Source organism: Colletotrichum scovillei, assembly GCF_011075155.1.
Source record: "Colletotrichum scovillei strain TJNH1 chromosome Unknown Contig00001, whole genome shotgun sequence".
NCBI classification, from domain to species: Eukaryota; Fungi; Ascomycota; class Sordariomycetes; order Glomerellales; family Glomerellaceae; genus Colletotrichum; species Colletotrichum scovillei.
The window spans coordinates 3,902,201-3,921,797 of NW_023336259.1; the positions used below are offsets into that span (position 1 = coordinate 3,902,201).

The window sequence follows — 19,597 nt, forward strand, 5'->3', positions numbered from 1 at the left end:
CTTTGACTGCTCAACTAAGGTACTATGCAATTCTCTGGGCGGAATATTTCCTCGCTCCTCGAACGGATGCAAATTTCGTGCCCTACGGATACACACTGCCGACATCATACCTACCTTACTGTACATGTCTTGTCTGTCTACGACATGCACGCCTGATTGGCAGGCCACCTCCGCTGACCGTCTCGTGATAGTCCTCCACCGTTTCTCGACTTCGCCCAGTCCGACTTGTCATCACCGCCAGAATTTGCCCACCCAGACCACAGCACTGGCACGCAAAGCACCTGGAAACTGCACACGAACGAGCCTTACGAATAACCCAGTGCGCCACGCCTTCTCTTTGTTTAATTGGAACTAGTGTTGCTTTCAAGTTTGCCGCCCATTGTCTGATCTGATCTGGACTCCCGGCGCTGGATCCTCGGGACTTGCTAGCGGTAGCCTGTCATCAGCTTGCATCGTCCCTGTAATGTTACTAATAATTACAGTGTTCCACCCGAATCTCCCGCGCGAGCAGCCCACGATGGCTACCCAGTGCCGGTTCGACTCTTGGCTCTTGTTTTGATGAGACTACAATGCTCGAAAATTAGAGGCACACGAAACGACTGTGCGAGGGACATCCCTCGCCGCACCTCGACAGCCACAACGTCGACAGCAGCCACAAACACAACGCACTGATGGCTTGCCCATGGGGTTAATCGACGCTGGGACGCTGCTTGTTCCCCTCGACCTCCTCACAACTTGCTGCTGGCAACGTCGATAGCGCGCGGTACAGATGGAGCCCTGCCAGGTTCTCCCCCCAAAAGCACCTCTCAGCACCGGCGGTCTCGTCTCCCAATGGGGCTCGGATCAAAGCCGCCCATGCTCGAGGCCACTATTTCCCAGTAGTTCAACACAGCATGAACTTTGTTAGTCTCGACATCATGGTGATCGTCCGACACTTGGGATGGCGGAAAGTGCCAGTTCTGAGCACCAAGCGTGCAGAGACGATGCCCACTGACCGAGCGTTCTGGATGGTCTTTTCACCTCATTTTTTTCTTACGGCTCTGAAAAACTCGGTAGTTCGGGAGCAGAATGTCAACCACGTTGCTTCAAAATAGGCGTGGTAGGCACGTACGGATGCAGATATGGCACTAACCCTTGGCAACTGCAGCAAGCATGCTACGAGAACCCACCGAATGGGATCGAGATCCTTCTAACCGATGCCGGCTGGTAGGCTATTGCTCGATGGTTACAGATGGTCGGTTCTTGTCCTCACCCACCAAAATAGCGGTCGTGGCCATCTTGAGGGTGGGTTTTTCCATGTCCCGGAGCCTTGGACTTGGCAATCTTGCGAATCGCAAGCAATCTTTGCTCAGTTCTTTGCAAAAGCTCACACTGACCACCCTCATTCAATCAACCCCTGGGCTTGCCAGTCCCCGGATCGCCCTAGAATGGCGCATGAGGAAAACCTTCCACCTTCCAAGCGTCTTCCACCATGCTTCCATTCGCTTCAGCCCACCTATCAGACCACGACCTCTAGGTGGCCACCCTCCTTCGCCAATGCAAGAAGCCGTTTGCAGCTTGATCATCAGTGCACGAGTTGGCTACACCCAGAGTTTGCTGCTCAGCTGTCGTTTGTCACCCACCAGGGAGTCCATTTGCATCAGCACAATACGGTGACCATTTGGAATGCCATTGAGACCAATCGAGCTGCTAACTTTGAGCGCATCTCAGATCGGTGTCGTGTGCCCACATCGGGGCTTAAGTTTTGTCAATAATTCAACGGCACCATCCAAACAGCCAAATAGGAGCATTTGCACCAGCAGAAGCCCCGTTGTGGCGGAGACCAAAGAAGCAGCTTATGAGGCAACATTGTTAGCTGCCGCCGCCTCAGAAGCCGTCGACGCTAACAGGCATGAACACTGCCACCGTCTACGAATGCCGGTACACCCGTGGACTATGGACGAGGGGGAGAAGAAGAGGAGGCACCGCGAACGAGGAATTCGCTCTTGTCAGCAAGAAATGGCATTCTCTGAACAGCTACGCCTAGCAGCTGGACCCAACACATGAGACAAGGGGCAATGATTTTTTTTCATCTTCATTGACCTCGACCACGGGCTTTGGTAACTTGGTCACGGTCCTTGCGTTGGACAGGTTACATCGTACTGCCCTCTGGTCTCTGAAAATCTCTGGCAGGGCTGAAGAATCTGCCCGCCTCCAGCCCTCGCTCTTCTCACCTTGTCCACCTCGTGGCACCGGAACTGTTGACACCCGCTGCGGTTTTCCTAGGCCTGTGAGATGGAATTTTCAGAAACACCGGCTTTCACTCGTGTTGGCGGCCTGTAACTCCACGATGAGGTCCACGGCGATCTGAGCACCAGAACCGAAATGTGTATACGGAGTACGGATACAAAGACCAAGGAGCCCTTGCTCTGATCATGGTCGATGACAGCGCCCAGAGAAATGGCCTGCATTCCGCCGCTTCTCCACCCCGTTTCCCCCTTCTCCTCAAATGCCGACAGCGAACCAGCGCTCGGGCAAGCGCCCAATGTCGGGGCTGCGGAGATGCCTCGACAACTTTCCAAAGAAGCCAGGCATGACAGGACGCTGTACCACGCCCAATCCGACCATGGCACGCTCGCATAGCACCATGCTGTGCTGTGCGTCGGCGTCCGTCTCAGCCCACTCTTCCTCCTCCACATGCTCTAATCCAGATCGGTACAAGCGTGCGCTAGTTTCGACGGTCGGTCCGATAAGGCATGCATCCGTTTTCTTCAAGACCTTGCCAGGACTGCACCACTCCTGTCTCGACGGCTGCATGCAAGGCTGGCACGCTGGTATTAGAAGCAAAAGGAGAGATGTCGACGTCTGAGGAAGAATCCTTCGCGTCAAGGCTAGAAGCTGCGGATGAGGTCAAGACACGTGCGAACAAACACACGAGCATTTTTGATGCTGTTCAGTGGCTATCCGCAGTATTAGTCGAATTTTGGGAAACGCCGCCGTAATCTTCGAGAATCGTTTTTAGCTCTGAGTTTGGGAGACAGCCATCAGAGGGACGGTTAGACTTCGTCATCCCATATCAAAGGACGGTTTCAAGTTGTTCCTCGGTATTCCAGCCTCGTCGGCGTTAGGCTATCCGAAAAACTCCACGGACAATTACCTCCAACGAGAAGGCTGAAACACCAAAAGCCATTTGCCGACAGTTTTCCAACAGAAGAGTATTGAAGATGACCGCATCGGCAATGCCGAGCATACCGAGTTTTATCATAAGCGACTTGTTACAGCACGACTGCCGGAGACCAGCACTACAATTCTCGGTCCCGGACAGAAGGAGTTCACTAATGACCCGGACCAAACTCCCCATTCCCTGCCCAAACGCCTGGCCAGTATTCCCAAATGCAGATATCCCATTGTGTAAACCAAACAATATCCCAAGAGCATCGTGCCTATCATAACCAAAGCGCAGTCCGAGCTCGATAATGGCTCTATAGTTCCGCATTCGGGCAGTTGCCCTTGCACGTCTTGGGCAGGTACCTGACCTCCTTGGCGCAGTTACTCGCCTCACCGTAGCTTCCCAGGTCGCTCGCGGGAACAAACTGTCCCGTCTGCAGGCTCCCCATTAGAGAATAGCTGTACCACGCCTCGTGAAGTACATCGCGTCCTTGTCCGGAGCACCGCAGCACCACGCGGCCGCCGCTCAGCCTCTCCAGCGTCCTGGTCACCTCGGCGAGAGCGTAGCGTCTGGAGATTGAGGGCGTGATGCCGGCCCTCTCGAGCGCCGTGAAGGTGTCGAGTTGGCGGAAGAGAGAGAAGGCGCGGGTGAAGTAGTCGACGACTTGGATGCCGGTGTCGTATGCGGTGTCGTAGCAGGTTGAGGAGAGGGTGTTTATGCAGCTTGCGTGGGTGTTGTACTCGTTGGCCCAGAGGTTGTTGTTTGCGCCGCTGCGAGGGAGGGTGTTTGTTAGCATTGTCGGTTGAGTGTTTGGGTCAGGCCGATGATGGGCCGGAAGGGGAGTGCTGCTTGGTTCCGGCCGGGGGTGCACGGTGACGGGGACGGGGAAGACGGGGGCCGGAGTGGGGGGCCACGGGAGGGGGAGGGGCTTACTATGCTGCTACCCAGTATCTCTCCATCAACGCCAGGAGTTCATCTTGACCGTAATGCTTCAGGATGTCGGTGATGTTGGTGAATTGAAGCTCCGTGCCGTAAAATGCTTTGTAGCTTCCATCGCATGGTTCGGGCCTATTGCAAGGATCCCAGTTAGATACCTAAGTACTTATTCGATTGTCTTTCCGAAGAGAGTTGACTTGGCAGGGAGCAATCGTTTCCCCCAATTCAATTGACGATAACAATCACGAGAAGAGGAGCTAAGGGATGACGAATAGAATGAGCATACCATAGTCCGTGAAGCGTCCAATCCTCCTCTGCGCCGGGGGCATGGACGGTGTCATCCCAATATTGGGTGAGGAGGAGGCGGCTGGAGGGGTAGACGTGGCAGCACGCGTTCCTGGCGGAGCCGTCGATTGGGCATTGTGGCGCGCCGGAGAGTGGTTCGTATGTGGTCGGTGGTGCTGCGAGGCTTGAGGATGTGCTTGTGATGTCGTTGGTGATGGGGGAGAGGTGGGGGAGGAGGGAGGATAGGTTTTGGAGGAGGGCGCGGAGGGAGGGCGCCATTGCGGGTTTGTCTTTGTTTGTGTCTTTGGTATGGTTTGTTATTGGGATGGATGGTGATAGGACCGAGGGGGTGTAATGGTTGTGGGATTGAAGGTGTTGGTGACGTTTGGTTGCGATATGTAGCTTGAAGGTTGAGGGTTTGGTCCGAGGCGGAGCTTGTCTGGGGATTCTGCCGCGTCAGGTGGGGATTAGCTGTGGCTTGGCGGATTCACCGCTTTTGGATTGAGGGATGTTATTGGGTGAGGAGGGATCTTTGAGATTTGCGGGGCTGATCGATTGTGTGGGGACTGTGGGGTGCGGTGACATGCTGCTTGTTGCGGTTTGGATGGCAGACGGGTTCTTGGTAGAGGGCTCTGGTCTACCTTCGCTCGAAATTGGGTTTATCTGCACTGCTCTTGGGTTGGATATTGACCAGAATTGAGGCTACATTGTGTTTGACGTTTGAGGGAGCAGGTGGTGTTGCTGTGAGTGTGGAATTAATTCCGTGACTTTGGTGACTTAGATGTGGAATTAGGGAATGAGATAATTCATCGTGGAAAATGGAAACGCAGCTCCCACGCATTCCAATCCTCATTCAACTCCTTGAACATACTATGCATGATGTACTCACTCTTTCCCTCCAGACTAGCTGCTATAATTCCCATTAAAGCCTAATCATCTTGCCAGTAAGCTTGCAGGTCTATGTCCCGACTCCCCGATTTCTTCGCTTCCGAGATCACTCGGACCATGCGAAGACATGGACCACTCGCCTATATAGAACTACGAAGACACAAGAACGACACAAGTATCAGTTCAAGTGATGAGCAAGTTCTAGGCAATGCACATGTTTGCTGGAAACGAGGCTTGCTTAAGCTGAATGGGATATGTGAAGGGCTGTCCTATGCGATAGAAGCTGCTAATACACTTTTGAACTACGCTTATGTGCTCAGCGAAAGTAAGAAGTGGAGAATGGACTTCGTAGAGAACGGGCAGGTTAGAACTTGTTGAATGAGTATGAGTGTCCCATTTAATTATCTGCATGTCGAGAACATGGAATGACAGCATATATGTCGGAGTTGTACGTTCATGGGATTCATTTATCCGCTGTCCAGCAAACCCCCTTTTCGTCCGGGTCTACGTCCCAGACTTCACATTCGTCTTGCCATATTCTCTTGTCAAAAGCCAGATCTCTTCTTTGTAACTAGTAGTGGGGACTTCAGGATTATTTCAATTGAACCGCAAATGCAAATCAATCACCTTGAAGCGCAACAAGCTATTAGATTTGATCAGATATGAAGTTAAATTCAAAAGATTCTTTTGAACATAGCTCGTCTATTGAAATTCATTCTACCCCGATTGTTCTAAGCGAATTTAACTCTACATTTAATGTCATTACGTGATTACTGAAAATATGCTCCCAAAGATTCTTTCCTCACACTTCATCCACCTAGGGGTTAAGGGTTTGAGTTGGTGCAGGCTGATTCAATACGGTGACTGTGAGAAGGAACGCCGTGCCCGACACTACAAGACTACTTGTAGATGCGAGAGTAGGACTTGTAGATCTCGTATCTATTGGGAGGGGACCCGTGGTTGGCAAAGTGCTGGTACTGGATCCACTATTTGTTGTCGAGGCAGGAGACGTAGTTGACGATGGAGCGCTGCCGCTCGACGTATCAGAAGAGGCTGAAGCAGGGACTGAAGAAGGGACTGAAGTAGGGGACGTTGAGGAAAGCGGTAAAGTTGTAGGAGATGATCCTCCGCTGCTGGGAACGCTTGACACTGGTGTAGTCGAGGCTGAAGTGCTCAAGGTCGCTGACTGGCTTGAAGTTGTCGCTAGCGAGGTTGTGTTTGAGTAGTAGAGCGAACTGATGCTGCTAGATGATCCTTGAGGCGATGTTGAAGATGATCCTGACGATGATGTGCTAGAGAGTGTGCTGGTACCAGATGTTGTACTGCTTCCAGAAACCGAAGCAACTGAACTCGACGAAAGAGAAGACGTAGTCGAAGTAGAGGAGATGGTCGAAGATGAACTCGAACTCGTAGAGTTGAGTTGGCTCTCGTCCAGCTCGTACACGGTGTACACCGGGGCGCCTAGCTCAAATGGAATCGCACCGCCGCAAGGCGCCGAGGGGAACGAGCTGCATGGATTTGTGCAGTAGTTATCGTTTGGGGGAATTTCCGATGAAAACGGTGTTACCGCTCCCGGCACCAGGATACTGCAAATACAGAGGAACTTTGACATCATGGTGATCGTTCGCCTGTTGGTCTTGCAGTACTGTTGACATTCGACTGGTTGATTCGCCACGTAGGGGTTGAAGAGGAGATCGACGTCGCTGACCATGGAGTTATCTAGGGGGCCACAGCCTATGTATCGTGCTGGCGCGAGGGGGGCGGGAACTAGGGTGTTGACTGGGAACGTTGGGATGCTTCTTGTCGTTGAGGTTGTTGAGGTTGTCGAGGTCGTTGAGGGCGTTGAGGTCGTCGAGGAGGACGAAGATGACGAGGAGTCGGAGGAGGTTGAAGTCGGTGACGAGGAGTCGGAGGAGGTTAAAGTCGGTGACGACGTTGTCGAGGGCGTGTCTGTGGTTGTCGGAGAGGTCGTCGTCGAGGATGAAGACGATGTCGTGGCAGTGGTACTGCTGGTTCCGCACGTGGTAGTGATAGCAACCGCTTTGTACAGGTTGAGATAATTCGGGTCACCGCCACATCTTGCATTCGTATCGCCTAGGCACACTCTGTTGCATAGAGATTCGGCTACTGGATAGATGACAGGTGCTACCGTCTCGGGCACAAGTGAACATCTGCAGTAGTAACCGTCGTATAGGCTTCCGTACGTCGAGCCAAGATTGCTGCAGAATCGCTGGCACTTGCCGGGAGTCAAAGCATTGTCGCCCAGTAGACGGCTGAAGGCCGTGTTGAAGTTTGGGATGAGGACACAGCCGACGTATTGCATCACGCAAGGGATGCTGTACTGCGCCTGATCAACTTGGGCGTTGGTGAAGGCCGTTGCTAGCAATGCCAGGAGTAGCCGGGCTACTGGAAACCGCGCCATTGTGCTGATCGTACGTCGTTGTACGCCGCTTGATGTTGATATACTTTGTGCAAAGAACTCGGCCGATCGAATGGGTTTACTGAATATCTTGCATACTTTCGTTGCTTTCTCTGGAAGTGAGATTTCCGGTCAAGGTCCAGTGCCGCAAGTGGTGTTTGTGGGAAGTCTTTTGAAAGATGAGCTAGAACAGCTATTTAGGGGCTAGCTTCCGTTTTGAGCAAATGCAGATATCTTGCTTCGGAGACAACGAAACTGACGGCGCGGTGGCTGGAGCCTGACTCCTTCAGAGGATTGGTCTCAACTCTCAAGAATGTAGCGATATTATAGCTCAGGTTATTTGTTACACCAACAATGGCAATCAAGGGAATGGGAGACTGCCTATGTTGGCATGCTGACTTAGTCCAATCTGGATGTAACCGCCTTGGTAAGACAGGGAACGAGACACTCAAAATCTCTGAGGTAGCTTTCTGGTCCTGGTCAGCAGTGAGGCTTTGAGGATTGGAAAGATCAGTCTTTCATTTTGGACAGATCCATCAATCATCGAGTTGTAGAGGTTACCATTTGATGACCAGTAAACACACATACCCTGCTAAGCATGCAGTCGGAGCAACAGAAGCACATTAATGTAGAATTCAAGATCTCTCCCATGCTCATTCTCGTGGAAGAAGGTGTGCGCCTCATTCAACATGACGTGAGTTGAGCAATTCCTCAAGGCAGTGGAAATATGTACACATGAGCAGATGCGGCGCTGCTTCCACCCCCAACGATGATCCCCTGGCTTGCAGTGCCTTTGCATGATCGTGTGTGCAGGGGCGGCACGCATGTCGTGGAAATAGGATTACCACAGCGTTGGGACTTTTGGAATGGCGACCTGGTACTCCCTATGATTGATTTCCGAGCTAGATTTCCCCCTCGGACACTTCACGAATCACGTCGCTTGAATTTCGAAAGTGTGTCTCGGATCTCTAGCCTTCTGGCAAGGGGTTGGCTGGACTCGATCCGAAGACTCAAGCTGTATCTTGGCAGGGAAGGATGCCGGCCAAACAAATGGCCCCAGAGATGTCTTGTCTTTGCCGATCCCAAATCACATATGTTACGCTTGTTGTCTGCGCTGAGAAATTCCTGGCATGGTTAGGAAAAGGGCCACTCGAATTTGGTCAAGTTGTATCCGTATAATATAATTAGGCATCTGATCGAGCATAATTCGACCACCATGTGCTTTATGGACCAATTGCAGACGGGGGAGAGACTACTATGCGCAATTAAAAACTTCAAGGCTTGGTCTGCACCGTCGATTTCGAGATATGGTAAGCACATATGTTGCCGCATTTCTCTATGGTTACTCTGCCCATCTTCAACCCTTGTATCTACGTATTAGATGAGAGAAAAGCAGCAAAAGGGAAAGAAACGGCAGAGCTTGCAATAGCGGCATACCCCTAAAGGACCGGAGTCTCTATTACGCCCTGACGCCGTCTGGCCCTCGATGTGGTAGTGGCCTATGGAGCCACAAAACAGCTGATAAACGACATCACCAAACGATAGCTGTCAATCGTACATGTACTTCAAACTTGATGCATTCGTTCCTCAGAGCTGACAAGAAAGGCGTAGCGATTGGGCACGTCAACAGCCAAATGCTCGTGAGCTTGATGATCTGTTCTAAACGCAGCTCTTAATGCATTGATCATTCCAATCTCGAAGCATGTGATAGGTGAAAATTATTCTCATGGTCGCCGTGCAGGAGCCAGCTTGTTTCCTCCCATCTGATGTTGTTTGGGCCTAAGCTCGTCTGAATGTCTCTGAACAAGCAGTAAGATTGCTTGGGCCTTGTGGAGAGGGCAATTTAAAGACCAAATCAACTCCACCTCTGTACATGGAGACCCACCAGATTGTCGTCAGATGTCGTAGACACAGCGGATTCCGCGATATCACCTCACATACATAAGTACTTAGTTTTCCGCCTCAAAGTCTCGGAAATTGCATTTTACCATGAGTTAAGCGTTTTCAAGGACCCATTACTTGAAATCTCGAGGAAGGAGATTCAGAAGACTTTTGAGTTTAAGACTCAAAAACATGAAAAGTATCTTTTTCGACTTGTAACATCTCGAAGCCCGCAAGCAGGCCTACGGAGGCTGAGACGCAGTTCTAAGCCCTCGCTAATCTTATCCGATCATTTGAATTGAGATTTTGATTGTGCATTGTGGTAAGATGCCCTCGATTCCCCGCAATAATGCACGCTCATGGTCGACAATGAGGTTGAGCGTAGCTGTACGCACTTAGCATTGCTTGATGCCCGACCCGACTTTCTGGTACGCCGGGGCTTGAGAAAAGGTCAACCGTGATTGACCAATTTCCAATGAAAACCTTGTTCTGCTTGTACTACTCTTTGCAAATCTTAACATTGGAGCCAGTACCTAAGCCAAAGTCTGCCACTCGCAGCTCGCAGCAGAAGCAGAAATGCTGCTTTGACGCAGTTTCAGCTCAGATGACCGTGACGCCGGCCGCAGAACCCGGTTGGATTCGTATGCGAGTCCTCGGGGCAAAGCGCGCACAGAAAAGTCCATCCAGGAAAACTGTTTCCCCTCCGCCGCTCCTCTCGGCTCAGTGAACCGGCGGGTAGGCGGCAGAGGTATCCACCACAAACTCCACTTTTGGCCGGGCGGGGTCCGCCCTATCGGGCTCGGGCCGCTCGCCCCGCTCGGCCCGACATTCGCTTGAGACACCGTCCTTTCTTTCTACCAACCAATGCTGTGGACTTGAACAATGTCGGGCTGCGCTATGCTGACTACATTTCTTCGACAGAGAGCTACCACTGCGACACTTTTGTGTGCATTTACTGATCAAGCTGCACTTCGGATTCGGTTTATTTTCCGTAAGCCAGATGGGATGTTTGATGAATGAACCAATATCAACTTACCCTGAAGAAACCTGGTAGTACCATCCACAAACGCCATTTACTCTCTAACAGTCATTGAACAGTCATTGTTCTGTCATAGACATTGGTCTAGAAACTTGGGATATGCCGAAAAGCGCCATCGTCATCATCGAATGTCCAAATCTCACCTTGTCACACTGCATCTCTGGCTGGAACCGGCACATATGTCAAAGCCAGGAGAGGAACCCGAGTGCCGCACATAGCCTTACCGTCTTAGACTTCACGTACCCCGCGCGCCTCGCCGGTACCCCGCAACCTTCATCACAACCTTGGAAGCCTCAATTGCTCTATACCGACATCCAAGAATTTCGAAGTAATTTGTGCGTGTGCCGGTCTGATGCGGTTATTGTCGGGTGTTTTACGAGCCCATAAGAAGTAATTCAATATGAAGCTTAAGGTCGTAAGATTGTGATGCTTCTCTACAAGGAGACGGCAGCAATGAAAAAAGCCAATGGAGTTGGAGAATCAATGCAAGAATGAGGGGTCCAAAAATCTAAACAAGAAACGGCCTGCATTTGTTGCGGGCCACATTGGGGAAATGGTGTAAGACTCTACAAAGTCCGCGTTGCCACGTGGGATCAAAAGTTTGCTATTCATCGGTAGCATCAGTGGCACATAGCTTTCATGTCATAAACCTGACATTGTGCTCAATGTATGAGTGTAGCTCGATTGTCACTTCAAACCGGGCCAGTTCCCCAGCTTCTTCCGATGTTGCCGCCGCAGAAGGATCCCGGCTTCTGATCAGCCTTTGAAGCTGCAGCCTTGAGTTTGTTGGGACTGATTCTCAGCCTCATGATGGCCCCATGTCCACACGCGGGGAACATGCTCTCTTGAGATTTGCTCCCAACATTGTAACCCCTCACGGACTACTGCACGATGCTCCTCTCAGGGTTTCAGTGAAACCTACTTGGCGGGGCTCTTCAGAGAAGTCTAGGTCGTGCTGACAGGCCCCTCACGGGTTTGGACACGAAAGAGTCGTCAGCCTTTGACTTCGTCTAGCGTCAAGCTCTGCTTCAGCACCTAAAGCTGGCTAATTTCACATGTGACTGCGAGACTCAGGTACCTTGGCGGTACTCGTCGACACTCAGACCAATGGTTCGTCCACGTTACGAGGTGAATACGACCACGAAGACCTCACTGATCTGACTTGCAGAATCGAGTCCGACGCTGGAAAGTCTCGGCCTCGTGTATGTAGCTGATGCTCTGATGTGTGGTCTTTGTTGCCCCGCAGCAGACCATGCGAAACCTTCGCGCGATGGGAAAAGATGCATAACACGTACGAGCTGTTTGAGTTGAGGTTTACGCATTCATGATTCACCTTGCAGAGCCGAAGTTTGAGGCACAATTGGAGAAAAGTGTGATCTTGTAGTCTGTCTGAAAAGGTATAAAGACCCATCAAATATCACGCAATTCTATCAAGTTGCAGACCAGCAGCAACAAGTTTTCAGCTCAGTTCCAAAAACTTCAGTGCTATCAACAAATCACAACATCTTTTAGCTTATTACAACATACTCTACCTAACTTTTAAATTCAAAATGGGCGACATCCGCGGCTCCGAGAGAGACAGCAACGTCATTGCTCTTGTTGAGGCTATCCTTGGCCACAAGATCGAGAGCATGCCCGGCTCTTCATCTCAGAGCACCTTGGAGGACTACGAAGACCTCGTCGAAATGAACAGGGACCACGAGTTCAGCAAGGATGGTCCCCGTCCCGACTCCCCACCCAAGAACCCTTGCGTCGGTGCCGTCAATCCCTACGCCTTAGCTGAGGCCCTAATCGGCCGCAGGATTGACCGTCACTCGATGGCTGCTGCCCAGATCCTACAGAATGTTCTTCAGACCGACTACGATGAGCTCTTCGACATGCGCCACCACTCTGTTCTCTTTGCTGGTATGAAGCTGAATGAGAAGGAGAGGAAGGCTGAGATGTACGATGAGAAGGATATGAAGATCCTTAACGAGCGGGACCTCATGACCCCTGATTTCTCTGGCGTTCGCAAGCTTGAAGATCTCGAGAAGGTCGGACTCAAGGACCTCAAGGACGCCAAGGTCAAGATGGCTCGCATGAAGAACGGCAAGCTTCGCCTTGTTCTCCACGCTCATGAGCTCGGCGAGACTGTCTCCAACCGCAAGGTCACCATGTCCATCAACGAACTCGTCACTCCCTTCAGAATGCAGAAGGGCCGCTGGCAGCCACCCAACGCCTCATGGCGCGACATGTACGACTACTTCTTCCAGAGCGTAAACAAGCGCCTGATTTCCGACATCACCATGTTCCAACTTGGTGACCGCCGTGAGACCAATCGTCAGTTTGACGACCCCACTCAGGGCTGCTCCAGCAACAGTTGGTTCGTCTCTGCTCTCTTCTCCGTGTTCTGGTCCGACCCCAGCGCCATCAACCGCGCCACCCGTGTCCACACCCACGGCAACGACAAGAAGCGTTTCCTGTCTGTCAAGTTCCACGACAAGGGTGGTAAGCAGAACAACAAGACTGAGACTGTTGACGTCAACTACGAGATCCCCATCAACAACTCTGACAACGAGCCTCTGTACTGCCGCTCCAGCGATGGCGCCGATATTTGGCCCTCGCTCTACGAGAAGGCTTTCGCCAAGTGGATTACTGGCTCGAACTCTGAGCAACCGGATATCACCCAGACGCACTGCGGTGATCCCATCAAGGCCATGGCCCAGATCAACGGCCGCACGCCTCACTACTACAACTGTGACAACCACTCTTCCCATACCCTTCTGGGCTTGGTCCGCGCCAACAGCGTCAACAACAAGACCATCAACCCCATGACGGCCTACACCTATGCCACCGGCCGCGAGTTCCACGGCGCCAACATTGTTGCCAACCACGCGTACTCCGTTCTAGGCTACTGCGTCATTGGCGATAAGCAGTATATCGTCCTGCGCAACCCGTGGGGTGTCACCGAGCCCCAGGGTCTCACCAGCTACACTGGTCTCCTCGGCCGTCTCGAGCCTGAGATTTGGAACCCCGCCACCCTCCTCGACCACGGCGGTCTCTTTGCTCTTGAGGCTGAATCCTTCAAGCGATGCTTCTCCTGCATCGGTGTTGCCAAGTAAACGTTGCAAAATAAGTGACCGGTCACTTATTTTGCAATGGAATTCAATGGCACTTAGTTTGGCAACTTTGATTTGGAGTATTGGTTCGCTAGTTTCTGCTCTGCTTTTCACTGTGTCGCAGGCTCATTCATGGATTTGGGTCTCAGCAAAGTTGTATCGTATCGCTGTTCTTTTCGCCCGATGCTGATTACCGGGAGTGGGCTAAAGCAGCTGGCGGTGTGACGGAAAATGGCAGGAAACTCAAAAGCAGATTGAAAAGTTGGTTTGGTACTCGTTTCGATAGCAAAATTTAACTTTAGTTGCCAAGATCACTGGTATTAGTGTTGTCGTCAGTGAACATACATAAGGTACAAATCGTCAGTGAAGTGCAATGGCCTTCCACTCGTTGCCCGTTTGACAGAGGATGTCCTCATATCCATTGATCAAGCATTCTCCCACGAGTTTGCAGTGACCGAGAAATGATACGTCCTTGAGACACAACAAGTCGAAGCCTGAGCGGAGCAATGATAAAAGGTCAGTCTCTTCCACGTCCATCGCGACATGACTGTCGGCCATCGGCCGAACAACAAATGGCACTCGCGCCCCACGTAACGACACTACAAGATCGTTCCTTTTCGCCCCGGGCGGTAACACAACTGTGTGAAATTCTGAAAGAGGATCGATCGTTCTATTGTAGGCTCCGATAGACTTATTTTCGAGCATGCTCGTCTTGTCAATGACTCTGTTGATGACCTGCTCACCTTCCCCGGACCAGGCAGCTGTCTGTCGCCCTCTAGAGAGCAAGTGACTTTCGATTGTGTGGGATCCCACATCCGGAGTATTCCCTAGTGATCGAAGAACGGTTTCCATACTTTCAGGTGGGCCAGAAGGCAGTCTTGACTCATCGTGGGTCCCTACGTATTTCCTTCTGTGTTTCTGGAGGAGAAGCCGAGCCCATCTCGCCATGATTTTCCGACGCAACTCTGTAGGGTCGTCGCATTGATTTCTGATTGCTTGGAATGAAAGTTCGTCGGCTCCCCGAAGCCTGATATCAGGCCCGGCGTGCACTATGGTGCCGATTACTGAACCAATCGTCAGGAGGACCTTGTTGTCGTTGACCCATGCCATGCTCTTGGAGGCTATGTCTCGTCGTCTTTCACGTTCTTCATCTTTCTCTTCACTCAAGTAACTCAAGATTGTTGGAACGATGGGGCTAGCGGGATCAAGAGGTAGTGAGTCCTCACTGAGTTCAGCGGCATACATGGCCATCAGCCGCTGCCCTCGAGCGGCCTGGCTTGCATCCCAGTCAGGAACCCACGAAGGCAGCGCATCAGCTTGACCAAATCCATGCAAAGAAGACAAGCCGTTGATCGAGTGATCAACGTAGCTCAGTATGTCGAGACTCTTATGTTCTTCCATGATGTAGCGGGCCAAATCAGTTTGTACCTCGGCTTTGGATTTGCCGTAATCCACAGCCATCAGTCTATTGTCAAGATCCACATTCGTTGAAATCCCTAGAAGAGCAAAGATTTTATCCCGGGGGTCTGATGCTTCAAGCTGACGAGCTCTGGCAAGCATGTCGATGATGTGTGCGCTTCTACCACCATAGTTGGTGACCTTGGTGTGCCAGGATGGTCGAAGTTGGACCAAATCATGCGACTCCTGGTAAGCGCAGCGGGCCTGAAACATGTCGCGAACAATATCAACTCTCTCGATGGCTTGCATGCTGTATCCATAGCGGTCGTGGTATCGTGGATTCAGCAAAATGAGCTTGCAGAAGTCGTTCCAGGGGACTCTGCGACGACCACACTGTATCGACACTTTTTTCGATACAACAACTTCTTGGAGAACCCAAACGCGCAAGAACCATGCTTTTTTGAGGACGCTGAGCTCAACATCAGCCACATCTCCTCTGAAGTATATAAGATCCTCCTCCAGAGTGGACGGTAGCTGGGTGTCTTCGTTGCCGTCTTCGTCCAGTGCCCACTCGCTTTGTCTTTCTAGAAAGTTCCAAGCTGAGGATGTGGTATTGCTTCCATCGTCTTCTCCAAGGTAAATAACTGTCTCCATAGCGGAGGAATATATATTGCGCATTTGATGAACTTGGTGGTTTCGCTCCGCAATATCATTCTGGTTGATACATAGCGCGTCTGCCCAAAGCCGTATCGGACGATCTCGACGACGAAGATGGCGGAGTGCTTCGGAAAGGTTTCTTCCAATGAAGACCTCGTGACCATTAACGTAAACTGGCTGAGGATCTTTCTGGTCTCCCCATACATACGACAATGCTACGTACGACTGCTCGAGCTCCTGGCAAGTGGATATTTCGGTCGCCAACAGCTCGCACTGGACTTTGGAACCGTGAGTAATGGCGGGGTAAAGGGTCAACACCCGAACCACGTCGGAGTGTGCCAGAGGAGTATACATTGTCGATGCATAGGCCGGTAGTGATTAGGCAGGTGGATCGTCTGCGGACATGACCGTCTCACAGTGAACTTCTCAGTCCACATGCGATCGTAGTAGGTAGGGAGCAAAATCTCGTGGAAACCCAGAAGCTTAGCTTCTGGTCAGCCGGAGAGCATGGGGTTGCATGAATATTACTTAAGCAGATCAAGGTCGGCACGACTGGCTGCAGCATGCAGAATCTCGGCTGGAACTACCAAAACTGGCTAGGTGAGTAGGATAGAGCAAATTGGACATGTCAAATCCACTAACAGAGAGGGAAAAATGAAGTTGTCTACGCAGTGTTTCTTTGGATGATTTCGCACCATCTATCCACTAGGAAGGCTCAGAGCCGTAAATGAATGAGCATAAATAACAACCATTTGGGAGGATTTGCAGTTATTTTGATAAGGTGGTCTTCGAAATCCGCGGTCGCGACCCATCATCCAGTGTAGACCATGATCGAAGCAAAGCAAGCGAAAGAGTCAACTGACGACGAATGAACTGACTAAAGTAAGCAAGTGCTTTTTCGTAAGCTTCGTATTTTGACTTACGGTACCTGATTCAAATTCATAATCTGCAAGCGATCGTAGAAGCGTTGAACATTATGTGCGCTAGTGCTGAGCTCGCGCACGCATGCACCCCAAAGACTTTCGCTGCTAGAAGGCGGGTTGGTCTTTCGGCGTCTTCTGAACTAGACGGAAGTCCATTAGCTGTGTTCTATTATGAATTTTTTGCTTCATGGAATAGAAGATGATGCGGCATGGATGCTAGTCTACGGGGTCGATGTTCACAGGTACAACAGGAGGCTGAGTGCCGTTAACGAGACGCGTTGCATCGGTCTTCAGTGGCAAGAGAGATAAAATCTTGAGATATAACATGATGTATGAATATCCTGTTTCAAAAGCTACCTCTCATAAGTTGCGGGAGGGTCCGCGAGGTCCTAATTGGTTCCACGAAGAGTGAGCCAGATCTAGGTCTAGAAACTGCACGGAGAAACAACCATATCGCGCAAGCAAATGATCGTCATTTCCCACATCAATAATGGAACCGCGTAATTATCACGGTGACTAGCAAGAACCTCTTTGGTCTGCGTGCATAGTCAGGCAGATTTAGCCTTTAGCCCGCATCAGGCCAGTGGTATGATACCCCGATATGAGCACAAGCCAACCGACGGCGTGGAGCAAACATCTCGATTGAGCAGTTGAGCAGTTGAACAGCCATATATGAGCTGATTTGAATGTCCCCGAAACGGTCCGATATTATTTCTTCTGCAATTCCAGAACGTTTGTATGTTCTCAAAGCCTGTCCTAAAACATGTCTATTCACTCCGAGATTGTAAGCCTCGAGACCGTCCGCCCTGGGGAGGTAGAAAGCCAAGATGAAGCCTTGCGTCAGCCTATCCGCCCAGCAGACAAAGGGCTGTCTGCTTGGCTGTTCATACTTGCATCTTTTGTTGCTGAAGCCATTCTCTGGGGTATGTTTGTCGGCCAAAGTCTTCAATAGCTTCATCTCAGATACTTACACAGGTATCTAGGCTTCCCGCTGTCATACGGCGTCTTCCAGGATTACTACTCAAAGCATCCTGCTCTCAAACATGACTCAAACATTGCCGTCATTGGAACCGTTGCCACTAGTGTCTACTACCTTGGTGGACCACTCGCAACGCCCTTTGCAGCACGGTTCCAGGCATGGCAGCGACACATGATCATCATCGGCTGGCTTGGATGCGCCTTATCCCTTCTGGCTGCCTCATTTGCAACCTCGGTGCCTGGTCTCATCGCAACCCAGGGGTTTCTCTACGGTTTTGCGTTCCTCTTTGTCAACTATCCACTTCTGCGGATGCTCAATGAGTGGTTCATCGAGCGCAGAGGCCTTGCATATGGAATCATGTCGACCGGTGCTGGTTGTAGCGGAGTCGGCTTACCATTCCTTCTCGAGTCACTCCTTGCAAAATACGGATATCAGACAACATTACGCGCCATGGCTGTGGCACAATTCGTCACCTTACTTCCCATGATACCCTTCATCAAAGGACGGCTTCCAGCCTCGAGACGAGGCACGTTGAAGAAAGGCGACTTCAATTTCTTCAAAAGGCCGCTATTCTACTGCTTTGCCTTCACCAACTTCCTAGAAGCTCTCGGATACTACATCCCTGCACTCTATCTACCGACATACGCAACGTCGTTGGGATTGTCGGGGACGATGGGTGCGCTGATTCTAGCTGCGAACAATCTAGCCACGGTCTTTGGCCAGCTCGCCCTCGGCTACATCACAGACCGCGTCAACAATGTTCTCGTTCTCGTCTTCGCCTCCTCATTTGTTGCTGCAGTTGCGACCTTTGCCGTCTGGGGCTTTGCCTCGTCCCTTGCACCTCTACTTTCCTTTTCGTTGGTGTTCGGGCTGGCGACGGGCGGGTTTCCATGTCTTTGGAATAAGTTCGGATCGACCCTCTCAGAAGACCCGGGGCACGTATACAGTTTCATGGCATTTGGCAAAGGTGTCGGCAATATTCTGACGGGCCCGATCTCTGCACTGCTGTTGATGGGACCTTTGACACGTGGGTATGGTCTTGGACGGTTTGCGCCGTTGATCTTGTACACTGGATCGATGATGTTGGCTTCATCGATGGGGATTCTTGGTTGGCCGTTAATGCGGCAGGCTGGTAAACGATAGGTGTTTGCTCACATTGCATCATGCGCCGCCATGTTTGTTTCTCACAGCGCTGGGTGAGATTAGTCGGGCCTGCATTGCTACCTCAACTTCTTTGCTACAGAATGTAGATCTGGCTCGGTGTCTGAGGCATGGACATTGAAGGGGCGACTGCCAATGAATCATCAGTGCCACCGCAATGACAAGCATCAATGATTCTATGGAATATCAAAGTATGTGTAGCACTAGACTTCAAATACAACTTCGTGTCGTCCGGAGCTGTCTAGGTTTCTTGGGGAAACAAGCGACACCAATAATCACACAGTTGCTGAGCCGCCCCCAGCAACCGAGTCCTTCAACTAGACAGGCTTCAACGCCGAGAAACGTGGCGTAATTGTGGAAAGCTGCAGAATGATACCATACATGGACAAAGGTCCGAGGTTTAGAGTGGCTCCTGGCCGACTTCTCTCAATTGTTTGTCATATGGAGAGTGGGAGCCTTTTCCCGGCTGCAGCGTAACTAAGCCCGGCCGTCCCGTACGGCGTTATCACCTCACGCCCGCAAACGTAACCTATCACACGTGTTGCTTGAGCCGGGGACTGCATAACGCTCCGCTTTAACTCTGGGCACGGAGTTATGAGCCAATGACAAGCCAGTATCTGTCGCGCGAGCCTGCGCTGTTGGTGCAGGCGCAAGTTCAGATGCCTGTTCGAGAACCGATTGATGGGACTTTACTCCGCCGATGAACAACAAGTCCGGCACTAGAAACATGTTGGAACTTGGAACATGCCGCTTCTGCCTGCAATGTATTTAGATCTCACGTTCCC

General features: G+C 51.2%; 5 protein-coding genes across 5 annotated transcripts; 2 read left to right on the top strand and 3 right to left on the bottom strand.

Annotated features, from left to right (window-relative positions):
• Positions 1-3,334: 3,334 nt before the first annotated feature.
• Positions 3,335-4,774, bottom strand: HER10_EVM0011523 (ribonuclease T2 family protein). The gene is made up of 3 exons (XM_035480953.1): positions 4,371-4,774; positions 4,082-4,216; positions 3,335-3,918 (listed from the first exon to the last, which is right to left on the bottom strand). The coding sequence occupies exons 1-3, from the start codon at positions 4,646-4,648 to the stop codon at positions 3,462-3,464; spliced, it is 870 nt and encodes a 289-aa protein (XP_035338930.1). The 5' UTR covers positions 4,649-4,774; the 3' UTR covers positions 3,335-3,461.
• A 1,526-nt stretch (positions 4,775-6,300) lies between these two features.
• HER10_EVM0005853 (uncharacterized protein) lies at positions 6,301-7,679 on the bottom strand (the record flags this gene model as incomplete). Its single annotated transcript, XM_035475456.1, is given in 5 exon segments — positions 6,301-6,460; positions 6,569-6,722; positions 6,740-7,003; positions 7,038-7,297; positions 7,462-7,679. 5 exon segments carry the CDS (start codon positions 7,677-7,679, stop codon positions 6,301-6,303), a joined length of 1,056 nt encoding a protein of 351 aa, XP_035338389.1.
• A 4,467-nt stretch (positions 7,680-12,146) lies between these two features.
• HER10_EVM0006660 (uncharacterized protein) lies at positions 12,147-13,697 on the top strand (the record flags this gene model as incomplete). Its single annotated transcript, XM_035476240.1, has 1 exon — positions 12,147-13,697. The coding sequence occupies one exon, from the start codon at positions 12,147-12,149 to the stop codon at positions 13,695-13,697; it is 1,551 nt and encodes a 516-aa protein (XP_035338471.1).
• Positions 13,698-14,054: 357 nt separating this feature from the next.
• HER10_EVM0011506 (heterokaryon incompatibility) lies at positions 14,055-16,192 on the bottom strand (the record flags this gene model as incomplete). Its single annotated transcript, XM_035480937.1, has 1 exon — positions 14,055-16,192. Exon 1 carries the CDS (start codon positions 16,101-16,103, stop codon positions 14,055-14,057), a length of 2,049 nt encoding a protein of 682 aa, XP_035338927.1. The 5' UTR covers positions 16,104-16,192.
• Positions 16,193-17,404: 1,212 nt separating this feature from the next.
• Positions 17,405-18,794, top strand: HER10_EVM0004361 (major facilitator superfamily transporter; the record flags this gene model as incomplete). The annotated part of the gene is made up of 2 exons (XM_035474010.1): positions 17,405-17,595; positions 17,656-18,794. The coding sequence occupies exons 1-2, from the start codon at positions 17,436-17,438 to the stop codon at positions 18,792-18,794; spliced, it is 1,299 nt and encodes a 432-aa protein (XP_035338261.1). The 5' UTR covers positions 17,405-17,435.
• Positions 18,795-19,597: the final 803 nt, after the last annotated feature.